This window comes from Rhinolophus sinicus, chromosome 16 (assembly GCF_057876585.1).
Source record: "Rhinolophus sinicus isolate RSI-liver-muscle chromosome 16, RSI-T2T, whole genome shotgun sequence".
Taxonomy (NCBI): domain Eukaryota; kingdom Metazoa; phylum Chordata; class Mammalia; order Chiroptera; family Rhinolophidae; genus Rhinolophus; species Rhinolophus sinicus.
The window spans coordinates 6,526,146-6,539,090 of record NC_142516.1 but is presented as its reverse complement, the minus strand read 5'-3'; the positions used below and the strand labels follow the sequence as shown (position 1 = coordinate 6,539,090).

The 12,945-nt window shown below is 53.9% G+C and overlaps 1 protein-coding gene across 21 annotated transcripts in view; it reads left to right on the top strand.

Moving 5' to 3' along the window:
- SPTAN1 (spectrin alpha, non-erythrocytic 1) overlaps nt 1–12,945 on the top strand; it is a 58,453-nt gene that overhangs the window by 44,786 nt on the left and 722 nt on the right. For 11 of the 21 annotated variants that reach the window (XM_074331125.2, XM_019728745.3, XM_019728741.3 and 8 more), the window contains 17 exons: nt 653–861; nt 1,694–1,814; nt 1,993–2,114; nt 2,443–2,575; nt 4,412–4,510; nt 6,192–6,351; nt 7,009–7,085; nt 7,478–7,687; nt 8,077–8,373; nt 8,774–8,886; nt 9,283–9,300; nt 10,370–10,432; nt 11,666–11,720; nt 12,078–12,274; nt 12,352–12,405; nt 12,491–12,637; nt 12,716–12,863. In XM_074331125.2, coding sequence (XP_074187226.1) covers nt 653–861; nt 1,694–1,814; nt 1,993–2,114; nt 2,443–2,575; nt 4,412–4,510; nt 6,192–6,351; nt 7,009–7,085; nt 7,478–7,687; nt 8,077–8,373; nt 8,774–8,886; nt 9,283–9,300; nt 10,370–10,432; nt 11,666–11,720; nt 12,078–12,274; nt 12,352–12,405; nt 12,491–12,637; nt 12,716–12,863 — 2,223 coding nt within the window. The remainder of the gene's footprint in view (nt 1–652; nt 862–1,693; nt 1,815–1,992; nt 2,115–2,442; nt 2,576–4,411; nt 4,511–6,191; nt 6,352–7,008; nt 7,086–7,477; nt 7,688–8,076; nt 8,374–8,773; nt 8,887–9,282; nt 9,301–10,369; nt 10,433–11,665; nt 11,721–12,077; nt 12,275–12,351; nt 12,406–12,490; nt 12,638–12,715; nt 12,864–12,945) is intronic. The other 10 variants (XM_074331128.2, XM_019728751.3, XM_019728747.3 and 7 more) reach the window with 2 other exon arrangements.

Below are 12,945 nucleotides of genomic sequence, written 5' to 3'. Positions count from 1 at the left end.
TCTAATTTTCTCATAAAAATTGGAATTTCCGCACTAGCAACAAAATCAGTTTTCCTTAAAGTGACAGGTTCACTTTTTTCATTCTCGACACTATTTAGCAGATTCCCGTAATCTGAATGACCACAGTTGGTTGGTCTTTCAAGTAAACATGGTGGCCTATGAGAAAGTGGCTCGGTGAGCTTGCCCTGCGTGCCTGGCCTCGTCAGCCATGGAACTTGGGTGTGCAGAAGTGCTTGTGTGCGTTTCCCATCTTTTCACACTGGATAGTTAATAAAATTAAACAGCTTGTGCTACCTTTTAAAGGGTGTTCGTGAGATAGCATGTTTCCCTGCGAGTGCAGGTCAGTGAAGAATCCATTTCTGAAGTGCAGTTTGCACGGCCTGGGGCGAAGGCCTCAGCAGAGTCCTCTCCCCCCCCCCACACACACACACTGCTTTTGCACCATCAGTGCAATGAGCATAGTAAAAATGAAAGATAATGTCTTAGTATTGTAACGAAAGTAGTTCTGACCTCTTAGAACCCTGGGGGTGCACACACCACACTTTGAGAATATCAGCACCACACTGAGTGAGAATTCCTGTGCTCTTATTTTCAAGCAGGTATTCGTGGGCACCCAGATTTCTGACCCCTCCCATTGTGTCCCCTACCCCAGGATCGCCTGAAGGACCTGAACAGCCAAGCAGACAGCCTGATGACCAGCAGTGCCTTCGACACCTCCCAGGTGAAGGACAAGCGGGACTCCATCAACGGTCGTTTCCAGAAGATCAAGAGCATGGCCGCCACCCGGCGAGCCAAGCTCAACGAATCCCATCGCCTGCACCAGTTCTTCCGGGACATGGATGATGAGGAGTCCTGGATCAAGTACGTGCTCCTGGGGCTTCAGGTTCTGGGCCCTGGGACGCCCCTTGAGCCCTTATCGGCCATAGGATGCGCGGTTCAGAGCGAGAGTCAGGAGGTCCGGCCGTCTGGCCATGACTGGACAGTGGTGATGAGACAGGGAAGTGTGGCAGAAGGGCACGGCCTTGGCAGCCACGCTGGGCTGGGTCCCAGCTCTGCGACACACTCACCAGGATACCTGTTTCTTCTGCTGTCCTGGTGTGCAGTGATAATAGTCAACAGTGGCCCGAGTGGTAGTGAAGCCTGGTGGTTACACTGCACCTTGTCTAGACCCTGCCCTGCGGTCCCTGAGGAAATGAGCTCCTGCCTAGAAGAGACAGTCAGACCTCCTGGGCAAGATTGATTCCTGAAGGAAGGAGTTTGTTTGTAATTCTCCTTCCCCCCAAAATTTCAGTCTCCCTTTTCCAGTTGATGTAGCATGTAAATAGACCAATTTTCGGAAAAATCTCTCTGAATTCCTCACTTCCTTTTTTAAAAAATAGATCAATATCTTTATAATTCCGTATATGATGTGTGTCTATCCTGTGAAGTAGGGTTGACAGGGCGGTTCCACCGGCGCCTCCTCGTTCTCCCGGGCAGCCCAGCCCTCTGCGGGGTCAGCACAGCAGGTGCTCCCGTTTTCACACATGGACACTGTTCATTTGGGAAGTAGAGGCTTCTGTTTGCCAGGAGACTGGCAGGCATTTTCCTGGAGAGATTGGGGGTTGTAGCTGAAGGTCCTCATCGCTCTTTTGACCAAACATCTCCGGTTGAGAGCGTGGAGGTGGAGAGACTGACTGCCTGCCTGTGTCTTCAGGGAGAAGAAGCTGCTGGTGAGCTCCGAGGACTATGGCCGAGACTTAACAGGCGTTCAGAACCTGAGGAAGAAACACAAACGGCTGGAGGCAGAACTGGCTGCCCACGAACCCGCCATTCAGGTGAGGGGGCCTCTGGACGAAGCCATCCTTTGCCCTTGTTCCTGTCCCTGAGGTCTCTGCAGTGTTTGTGGCCCCTCGTCCCAAACCGGGAAAAAGCTCTGAACTTGATGCTGAAGCCTTTTCCTGGAAGCATCTAGAAACAGGAGATAGCTGTTGATTGCTCATTCTTGCCTATCAGGGTGTCCTGGACACTGGAAAGAAGCTGTCTGATGATAACACCATCGGGAAGGAGGAGATTCAGCAGCGTCTGGCGCAGTTTGTGGAGCATTGGAAAGAGCTGAAGAAGCTGGCCACGGCTCGGTGAGCAGCCCGACGGCTCGGAGGCGCTTCCGGCCCTCCTGCCGCCTCCTAGTCCCTGGCCTTGAAGGTGGCACTGCCACAGTTGGCTGGCTCCAGATCCGCCTCAAGCAGGCCCCTGCTGAGCTGGTTCTTTTATGTGAATCTGGAAACAGCCTATGGTTCCAGAATTTCCTGTTTGATCTTCACTGTGTTCCTTTGTATTATGCAGAAGGCTTGGCTGAACCATTTACACCTGACACTTAATCATTTATATTTTTAAGCGGATGTTAGCTGTCAGAATCAAAGTTGGAAGAGGTCATGGCTGATTTTTTCTGTCTCCTGTAATAAGGGGCCAGCGGCTAGAAGAGTCCTTGGAATATCAGCAGTTTGTAGCCAATGTGGAAGAGGAGGAAGCCTGGATCAATGAGAAGATGACGCTGGTGGCCAGTGAGGATTATGGAGACACTCTCGCTGCCATCCAGGTCAGAGAAACGGGCACGCTGCCTGCCTCCCCGCTCAGCACCTGCCTGCTGCTCACCATTGTCCTGTTGGCCTGGGCAGTGGCTCTGGTCTTGCAGGGAGGCACAGAGGCAGCAGCCAAGCTCTCGTTGGTTGACTTTTGCCCTCAAGATCTTACGCTAGAGACATTGTCCCCCTGGAGACAAAAGTGGCGTGACTTTGTGAACCCCGGTTCATGAAGCCCTGTGGTCAGTCAGGCAGGCAGTAACCAGCCACATGTTAGCAGCACAAGTTGCTCCCCGAAACTGCTAGGGGAGAACCCTTGCCTCTTGCAGCTCCTGGTGCCCCAGCCAGTCCATGGCTGTGGCTGTATCACTCTAGTCTCTGCCTCTGGTGTCAGTGGCCGTCTTCCAATGGCATTTCCCTCTCATAAGGACACCAGTCGTATTGGATTAGGGCCCAGCCTGATGACCTCACCTTAACTTGATCGCCTCTGCAGAGACCTCATTTCCACCTTCATAGGTGCCAGAGGTTGGGACTTCATATCTTTTCGGGCAACACAATACAACACACGGCATACTTTCCAAATACATTGGTTAACTGTTGATCTATTATCAACCCTAAAAGCAGCAGTTTCTTATTTCCCATGACTCTGTGAATTGGGGACATTCCCTCTGCTGCTGTTACATGGCCTTCCGCACACAGCTGCACGAGGCAGAGGGCAGCTGGGCTGAGATCCATGGTGGTGTCACTCGTGTGGCTGGCAGCCATTCCTGCCTGTTGGCTGGGACGTCTTCAGTTCCCCTCCACACAGCCTGTCATCTGCCAGCAAGGAAGCCCAGCTTCTCACGCAGTGTTGAGAGAGGCAGAGGCAGAGTCTGGAAGGAGTCCTAAGGCTAGTGTCAGACGGGACATAGCAGTGTCCATCCTATGCCTTCTGTTGGCAGCCCAGGTCACGGGGCGGAAGAGCAGACTCCCCTCTGGATAGGAGGAGCTGCACATTACAGTGGAACATTCCTGAATGCGTGTCACCAGCTCTGGAAGCAGAGTGTGTGTTCCCAAGAATCAGGGTAGCCCGTGAGCCACACCCCGCCAGTGGGTCCTGTGCAGCTCAGGGTGATGTGGGTAGAATTGAGTTGGACTGAGGGATTTCCCTCCTCGGCATGGTCGCGTTTTCTACAAGCCAACACAAAGGGCATTGTCTCCAGTGCTTTGGTGGTTCTGAGGAAAAGACAAAACTGAAAGGCCCCTGAGGAGACGTGCTTGGGTTAAACCTTAGGAGAGGTGTATTGTTCTGCTTGTGTGTCTCTCCAGCTGTTTCCTGTCATTCTGTGGTCTCCTACAGGACAAGAGGGACACTGATTGACTAGCAAACCTTACCCCCTTCAGAAAAGCCTTTCTTGACGTCACTTCCTAAGCCAGCCCCCCGCCGGTTACTCTCGCTGCAAATATGTATAATAAATATTATATTATACATATTTATTGCATATGTATAATAGCCATTGTTTGGATGTATAGTATTTTATTTAAGTAATTATTACTTAGGCTTTTTCCAGTTTTTTGCTGTCAAAAATAATGGTGATGAATCCATCATTGTGACTTAACATTTCAGTACATTCCTCATAATTTATTTAGAATTAATTAATTCCTTTATGTGGAATTTCCAGTATTCATCCCCTTAAAGGCATGGTTTTACTGCCTTTATACTTATTTCTGTGCCTGTGTGTCACCTTAGTCCCCAGCTTTGCTGTGATGTGTGTGAGGGCACACGCCTTCCAGCTTGGCTCCCCTCTGTCCCCGTACCTGGCACACTGACACATGCCAGGCTCTCAGTGTCGGCCTTGCTGCTTCCACTCCAGGGCTTACTGAAGAAACATGAAGCTTTCGAGACAGACTTCACAGTCCACAAGGACCGTGTGAACGACGTCTGCACTAATGGACAAGACCTCATCAAGAAGGTGAGCCTGGCCTGCTGCTAAGACCCCAGTTTCCCACACCAGGTGCCCACATGCTGATGCCACAGATGCCCCACAAAGCTCATCCCCGGCTCTAGTCGCCACGCAGAGGTTTGCACGAGACCAGTAGCAGTTCCATTCCTGTGTTCCTTAAAGAAAAGGAAGATGACGCCATTAGCTGGCTGTGTGCCCCCTTTTGGAAGCCAGTCAGTATAGGTTCTCTATGGCACTTGTTTTTCTGCCCCAATTAAGCAGAGAAGTGTCCCCGTTGGTCCTCTGTGACCCTGGCACTCCCACGTGGCTGCTCTTTTCCTTTCTCGAGTAATAAAGCTCTTTATAGAGCTAGTACGAAATACAAGGAAGCAAGTCGTGAAACTCACCCACCGAGCTGCCACTGGAGACCACCGGTAAGGTCCTCCTGCCCAGCCTTCAGACTTTTTCTCCCCACGTGTACAGCTACCCACGTGGTGAAATAGATGCCTGTCTGATTGGATTACATCACTCCATAAAATTATTTAAAACCTGGCTGCTGTCCAGGATGTTTTAGAAGTGAATCTGGTAAAATCACAACATTTATTTTGCTCAACAGCCGTTTGGGAGAAAGCAAAAAATAAAAGGATAAAGGGTCTTGGTGCTCTCAGCACCGTGAAGTCGAGTCACTGTCACGGTGAGGTTCCAGATGACATGTCGTGTCCCCATTGGTCACGAGGGAATCATCTCCTGTCACTTAGGTGCAATGAGGAACATTCAGCTCTGGAGGACAAACAACTTTTAACAGTTACAATTTCCTGTCACAAATACACGATGAGTAAATAAGATTTCTCATCACAGAATCTGCATCATTTACAGGCCTTGAGACTAGAGATTTTGTCCAGAGGAGGTAACAATAAGGTGAAAATCCACTCACTCCAGCTTTGTTTCCTTCCCCTCAGGGACAAACGAACATGAAACTTACTTCACTCACAGACCGACCATGTACAGGTGTAGGTGAGACCAGTGTACAACTCACTACACACACACCACACACACACACACACACACACACACACACACACACACACACATCTGACAGCGCTCTCTGCTCTTGAAACCTGTAACATGACTGGTTGGTGAATATACTCCACCCTCTGGCAAAGGGTCCAGTGCTTTGTTCTCAGCAACAATCTCTGTTTCCTTCCTGAGTTTCTCTCTAAACTTTGTGTTGACTTATGGAGTATGTTTTGAAATACAGATTTAACCAAGACTGAATCAGAGGTTAGGGACTCCATAATTTTCAGTCTCCAGTGTCAAAACAGTTTTTGAACCATTGTTTTTATTGCATATGTATAATAGCCATTCTTTGGATGTATAGTATTTTATTTGTAATTATTACTTAGGCTTTTTCCAGTTTTTTGCTGTCAAAAATAATGCTGATGAATCCATCATTGTGACTTAACATTTCAGTATATTCCTAATTTCTTTAGAATTAATTAATTCCTTTATGTGTAATTTCCAGTATTCATCTCCTTAAGGCTTTTACTCGGCATGGCTCTCAGCGCCCTGCCCACTCTTCCCGCTGGCGGTGGATGAGGCACACGTGGCCCGTCTGCCAGAAATTGAGACCCTCCAGGCAAAGAGGGTGCAGGTCAGGTAACTGCTGTGGGTGCTGAGGCTGACCAGGGCGTGCCCTCTCTTCTTGGCCTAGAACAATCACCACGAGGAGAACATCTCTTCAAAGATGAAGGGCTTGAATGGGAAAGTATCTGACTTGGAGAGAGCTGCCGCCCAGAGGAAGGCAAAGCTGGATGAGAACTCGGCCTTCCTTCAGTTCAACTGGAAAGCTGACGTGGTGGAGTCCTGGATCGGTGAGCACGGTCTCGTGAGGCCCCAGGTTTCTTACCCGCCCAGGCCAGGACGATTGTTCCAGAGCCCCAGCTCATCTGCTCCCTGTGCAGTGGGTTTTCTTCTGCAGAGAAGAAACTAATCAAACGTGGGCATTTGAGCAAACACGCCACCAGGGCAGACCACTGGAGGCAGCCAGAAGGAGCCCATGTGGTCTGGCTCTGACCCCGAGAGCCGGGGCGGCAGCACTGGGCCAACACAAGGGTTACCAAAACAGGCCTTGGGATGATGAAAGCAGCAGGGGATGTCACAACACGAACAAAATGGGCCCAGCAGCGGGCACCAAGCTGCATCTGCACCGCCCCTTAGCTACGGGGTCCAGGGTGCCCTCAACTCTCAGGGGAGGAGTTACTAGACTGATTTTGGGACCCACGTGACCTTGGTAGTTGCTGTCACATAAGTAGTGACTGAACCACATCTCTTCATGGCACAGATGGAGAATGGGGGTCTGGGGTGCAGGGAGCAGCCAGCAAATGTGGGTTCAGAGACTGCTGTTAGTAATACTGAAATTTAAATGTACACAATCACAGTGGCCTCAGTTTTGTTTTGTTTTGTTTTTCTTTTAACTTAATCTCACTAAACTAGAAGGAGAGGTGTATTTCTCATGCTTGGTTTTCTAGGTGAAAAGGAGAACAGCTTGAAGACAGATGATTATGGCCGAGATCTATCTTCTGTCCAAACTCTCCTTACCAAACAGGTCAGTTGTGGCCACTTTGTTGGTTGATTGAAATGTAGTCAAATAGTGTTTCCTGGGAGATGAATGTCAGCATCTTTCGTTGAGACATTTGACTAGTTGACGTTAGGCCCTCGGGACTCAGCAGCAGACAAGATCCAGTCCTGGTCATCAGGGAGCTTCCAGACCAGGCTTGTGTGCTGTGGCCTTAACATTCAAGGTGTCTGACCTCAGTCTGCCTGAGGCTGAAAGGGAGGGGGGGGAGGCTGCCTGGTAATCTGCAGCCTGAGGGACATGCGAAAGAGTGGCAGGTGTGACCGAGGGGCAGAAGGTGGGGACTCTGGGCTGACAGTCTGGCTGCGGCTTCCAGAAAGAGCAAGTTCCCGTCTCACTGCGGTCACCGCATGTTGTTCCAGGAAACCTTTGATGCTGGCCTGCAGGCCTTCCAGCAGGAGGGCATTGCCAACATCACTGCCCTCAAAGACCAACTCTTGGCTGCCAAGCACATTCAGTCAAAGGCCATCGAGGCCCGGCACGCCTCCCTCATGAAAAGGTGGAGCCAGCTTCTGGCCAACTCTGCCACCCGGAAGAAGAAGCTGCTGGAGGCTCAGGCTCACTTCCGCAAGGTAAGGGTGGCCGGGCCCCGTTCAGCCAGCCTGACGCCCAGGGGAGGCAAACCCATCTTCCATTCGCCATGCTCTGCCGTCCGCCTGGCACCGAGGCGCTGCACAGGGAGTCAGCTAAACCAAGGCAGAGGTGCCCTTGCCCTCATGAGGCTGCCATTCGGACAGACTGAATTCACACATACCAAGGGGGACGGGTAGCCAGGGAAGAAAGATGCAGGACTTTCACAAGTGGGAGTCGGGGAAAGGAGCCAAGCCAGCGCGTGCCGTCTGGACCCTGACACCCCAGGAACTGCCCCTGCCTTTCCTGCCCCCACACCCCGCTGCTCGCCCTGCCCAAGGATGGCACATCCAGCCCTGGCCACTGTCCTAACAGCATCCTCTGCTTTCAGGTGGAGGACCTCTTCCTGACCTTTGCCAAAAAGGCGTCTGCCTTCAACAGCTGGTTCGAAAATGCAGAGGAGGATTTGACAGACCCAGTGCGCTGCAACTCCCTGGAAGAAATCAAAGCCTTGCGTGAGGCCCACGATGCCTTCCGCTCCTCGCTCAGCTCAGCCCAGGCCGACTTCAACCAGCTGGCCGAGCTGGACCGTCAGATCAAGAGCTTCCGCGTGGCCTCCAACCCCTACACCTGGTTCACCATGGAGGCCTTGGAGGAGACCTGGCGGAACCTGCAGAAGATCATCAAGGTGCCCTGCCCGCTGCGCCCCGCACTCCTGCCCAGGCTGCCGGCCTGGGATTGCCGGGCGGACGAAGCGTGGTGCTTTTTATCAGACATGACCACGTGTGTCAGACGAGCCGCCCTGGAAGAAATCACTAGTCACTTCCACGGCACATCATGCCAGAGTCCTGGGGGTTTGCGAGCAGCCAGAGACTTCTGAGCTCACTCAGTGTCTCCCAGACTCCTTCCCACTGTCTTGAAGTTGATGTCCAGTCCTCCCTGACCCCGGAACAATTGTTTCTTGTGTTCCGGCTTCAGAAAATGACTTCCTGCCCCTCTCAAATGTTAAGGCCAGCTTGTCCATCCTGAGCCTGTCCGTGTAGGAAGGGCCGGGGCTGACGTGGCGTCTGCCTCCCTGTGATCCTTAGGAAAGGGAGCTGGAGCTGCAGAAGGAACAGCGCCGGCAGGAGGAGAATGACAAGCTGCGCCAGGAGTTCGCCCAGCACGCCAACGCGTTCCACCAGTGGATCCAGGAGACCAGGTGCCGGCCCTGCCCCTGTGCTCAGCCTGGGAGCACTCCGGTCCCCAGGCTCAGTGCCCAGGCCTCCAGCTCCAGGGAGGGGGGGAGCATTGCGTGAAGGCAGAAGGCATGCTGGTAATTACGGGTGGGAGGGTTAGGAGCACGGGAGGCAGAGGAAGGGTGGTACTTTTCCCAAAGATCAAGTTGCTAGATGTCCCGGGTTGGGTGGGACCGGGCATGGCCCCTGGTCGCCATGAGCAGCAACTGAGTGACAACTGTCTGGGGTTGAGTGCAGTGTGGGCACTGACGCTGTTGGTTTTGTTTTTCTTCTTTGTTGTCTCCGTGTGTCGCCGCCTCCTGACTGCTGCTGTCTGGACACCACCTCGTCTTGCGTCTGCTTGGATCCCATCTCCACAGAACATATCTCCTCGATGGGTTAATATTGTCTTCTTCTTTCTCCGGGCTCATGGTGTGGTGTCTCGTGTGCTTATCCCTCTGCCCTCTGTCCCCCTGTGGCCTGGCTTTCAGAGAATCCAGGCTGCACTTCCCCTGCTCCGTCCCTGTCACCTTACAAGGAATGTGTGCGTTACCCCACAGCCCACTGTCCCTGACACCCTGCGGTCTGGGGAGGGGAGCCACTCCCATCTTCCTGTTCAGATTCCAAGGGCTTCTGGGTAAAGGATGTGAGCAAGCCAGGAGGCCAGAGCCTCTGGGAATCCCCATGCTGGTTCAGCCATGGGATGATACTGGACTTCTCGTCTGCTTCTTCCCCGTGTTTCCAGTGGGACCGTATTTAGTCCTTAGGAGGTCATGGGCGTAAAGTGGGATGAGGTGTAGGGGGCTCAGGCTGGTGCAGTAAGTCCCCAAGGGGCATTGACCTCGCCCCCAGCACCCCCGGGTTTCCCAGGGAGAGACAGACAGGTGTCATTTGCCCTAACAGAAGGCAGAAGTGCCATCCCACCCAGTCCCAGTAGGGGCCTCTTCTCAAGGCCTTGGCTTCTGCCTGGGTCCGTCACCTGTGCACTTTCCCAGGCCCACTGCCCAGGACAGGGTTGGTGGGACCACAGTGCTTAGCCCAGTGCTCCTAAGGCCCTGCAGACAGGTAAATCGGACAACGGGAGAAGGAGGCCCACACTGATCCGACCCCCCGTACTGCAGGCGGAATGGGTCAGAACTCGGACCCGTTTCTAGCTGGTTTCTAGCTGGAGCTCGTACGCCGCCCTGGCATCTGCTCTCCTCCTGGCCCCCGGGCCTGTGTCTGCTGGTCTTGGTCTTGTCTCTGTAGGTGCCATGCTCCCTGTACCGTGTGGTTCCTCCCCAGCCCCGTCCCGTCTTGCCCATTCCCAGTGTGAGCTGCCCCGAGGCTGCCTGTCTGGCCCTTGGCCCTCCCTCCACCAGGTCCCTGCCTGCACCGCCAGCTTGGGCCTTGTGGCGTGTGTCTGTCTCCGTATGCTCGCCGCCTCCTTCCTTCGGTGTATTCATTTGGTTTCTTTTCTTTGAATAGCATAGCGTATCGTCGGGTCATTCGTGTCTATCAGTATGAAGTTGGGGATGACCTGTCTGGAAGGTTTTTCTCCTCTTATTTCTCTTCTTCCCTCACTGTGGTTTCACCTGTGCACTCTCGACTTCCCCAGGCGGCTCTGCTTTCTGACTAACCCACCGCCCTCGGCCGCTTGGGATGGAGGGGTCTGTCCTCCTCCCACTGCACTGGCGCCCAGCTTCCTGCCCCTGGGTGTGCTTTGCCCTGGGGGACATGGCGTGATTATGAGTCTGAGCTGCTAGATTAGAAGGAAGCCTGGTGCCTTGCCTTGCTAGACACTTGGAACTTGGGGAGATTTCAGAGCTAACGCTGGCTCGCTAGGTGTTAAAAGGGTAGGTTGGAGCAAATGTGGGTACAGGGGAGGCTGGGCTAAATCCCACCAAGGACGCGCACCGTGTGACTTGTCCCTGCATGCGACCCCAACCTGTTTGTCGTCTTAGTTCACTGATAGCCTTCAATGACCTTGCACCAGGTTATGTCAGGAAGATGAAGGCTCCCCAGCCCCTGCTCTTCAGAACTTGACCCCGGAAGGAGTTTCTCGCTCTGACCGTCTCTAGATCATGGAACCTCAGTCTGGGGCTTAGTCACAGCCACCTCCCTCCTTTGCGCAGAATTAGAACCATTTCAAAACCTAAATCTGGTCATGATCTCTTAGCACTATTTCCCTGTCTGAGGGGTCATCTGACTGCATCTCCCCCCACTCCTGTCCCTCACTCTAGAATGTGGCTCCCCTCTTCAGGAACCTGCAGGAGACTCCAGGGATTCCTGGGGGGGTGTTTACCAGCTTATCAGCCTCCCCTCCTCCCTAGGGTCTCCCTGTCTGTCAGGGGGCGGGGTTGCACCGGGCATCTCTCCCCTCTGGCTGCAGAGGGTGTGCACTGTCAGGCCTGCAGCCCCTCTCTGTACCAAGGTACCCCTCGAAGGCCTAGCTTGGGTTAGTCACCATGTCACACAGCTTGCCTGGGTCTGAGGAGCCACGAGAAAGGGCCCTGGCCTGGGAGCTGGGAGCAGGCTGGGTGGGGCTCACTCATGGCCCACCAGTTGGTCCTGGGCAGGTGGCACGTCACATCAAACTGCAGCTTCTCGGAAACGGGAAAATACTACCTGCCCTCCGCGGCTCCCAGGCCACGTAGGAAGATAGCCAGCAGCAGATAGGTTGTTTCCTTAATAAAATTCAAGATGCAGACCTGTTTCACCTGAGGATTGTTGACTTCAAGCTTGCAGTAAGGACCCCTTGCCTCACTGTGCTTCCGTGTCTAGGTCCTGCATGGTGGAAGAATCCGGGACCCTCGAATCCCAGCTTGAAGCTACCAAAGTAAGTGCCCCAAGGGCTCCCAGCCCAGCTGAGACCCTTCAGCCGTCCACCCAGCAGGCCTTCCTGCTTTCAAGTTGAGCACAGGGCGGGCTAGTTGGGTGCCTCTTTCCCTTAAGCAGCCTGACCCCCATCGTCTGTATTTGACGCTTGCTACCTGGAGCCCTGCTTAGAAAGGGAGAGGCACCTCTGGTCCTCAGTGTGGACTCTTCCCCAGCCAGGTCCACCCCCGGGTTTGTGATGCTCACGCTAAAATCCATCCCTCTGCGGAGGCTGCTGGGTGTCTGCTACACGGGCTCTTGGGCATGGTGACTGAGGCGAGAGCCCGTCCCCTGCATCTTTGCTCCCTCACCCCTACAGCGCAAGCACCAGGAGATTCGAGCCATGAGAAGTCAGCTGAAGAAGATCGAGGACCTGGGGGCAGCCATGGAGGAAGCCCTGATCCTGGACAACAAGTACACGGAGCACAGCACGGTGGGCCTGGCCCAGCAGTGGGACCAGCTGGACCAGCTGGGCATGCGCATGCAGCACAACCTGGAGCAGCAGATCCAGGCCAGGTACCTGTGCCCAGGGCAGGGTAAGATGCCTGCTGTGCGGCCAAGGGCCCGGGCCCTAATTCTGTTCTTTCTTCCAGGAACACAACAGGCGTGACCGAGGAGGCCCTCAAAGAGTTCAGCATGATGTTTAAGTGAGTACCTGTGCCTCCCTGGCTGGGGGAGGTGGGCTCAGCAGCAGGGCCTGTCTGCTGAGCCGCCCTCGGCTTTGTGCTGCAGGCACTTTGACAAGGACAAATCCGGCCGCCTGAACCACCAGGAGTTCAAATCCTGCCTGCGCTCTCTGGGCTACGACCTGCCCATGGTGGAGGAAGGGGAACCTGACCCTGAGTTCGAAGCAATTCTGGACACTGTGGACCCAAACCGGTGAGCTGGGGAGGCAGTGGAAGCAGCTCTGCCCACAGCACCTGCTGCCCGCCGCTCACTGCACTTGCCCCTCCCTAGGGACGGCCACGTCTCCCTGCAAGAGTACATGGCTTTCATGATCAGCCGTGAAACGGAGAACGTCAAGTCCAGCGAGGAGATCGAGAGCGCCTTCCGGGCCCTGAGCTCTGAGGGAAAGCCTTACGTGACCAAGGAGGAGCTGTACCAGGTCCTGCCCTCGGCCCTGGGGAGGGGGGTTGAGATTCCTTTGAAAAGTAAAGCTGGGGGCTGCCCCCTGGGTCGCAGCAGCC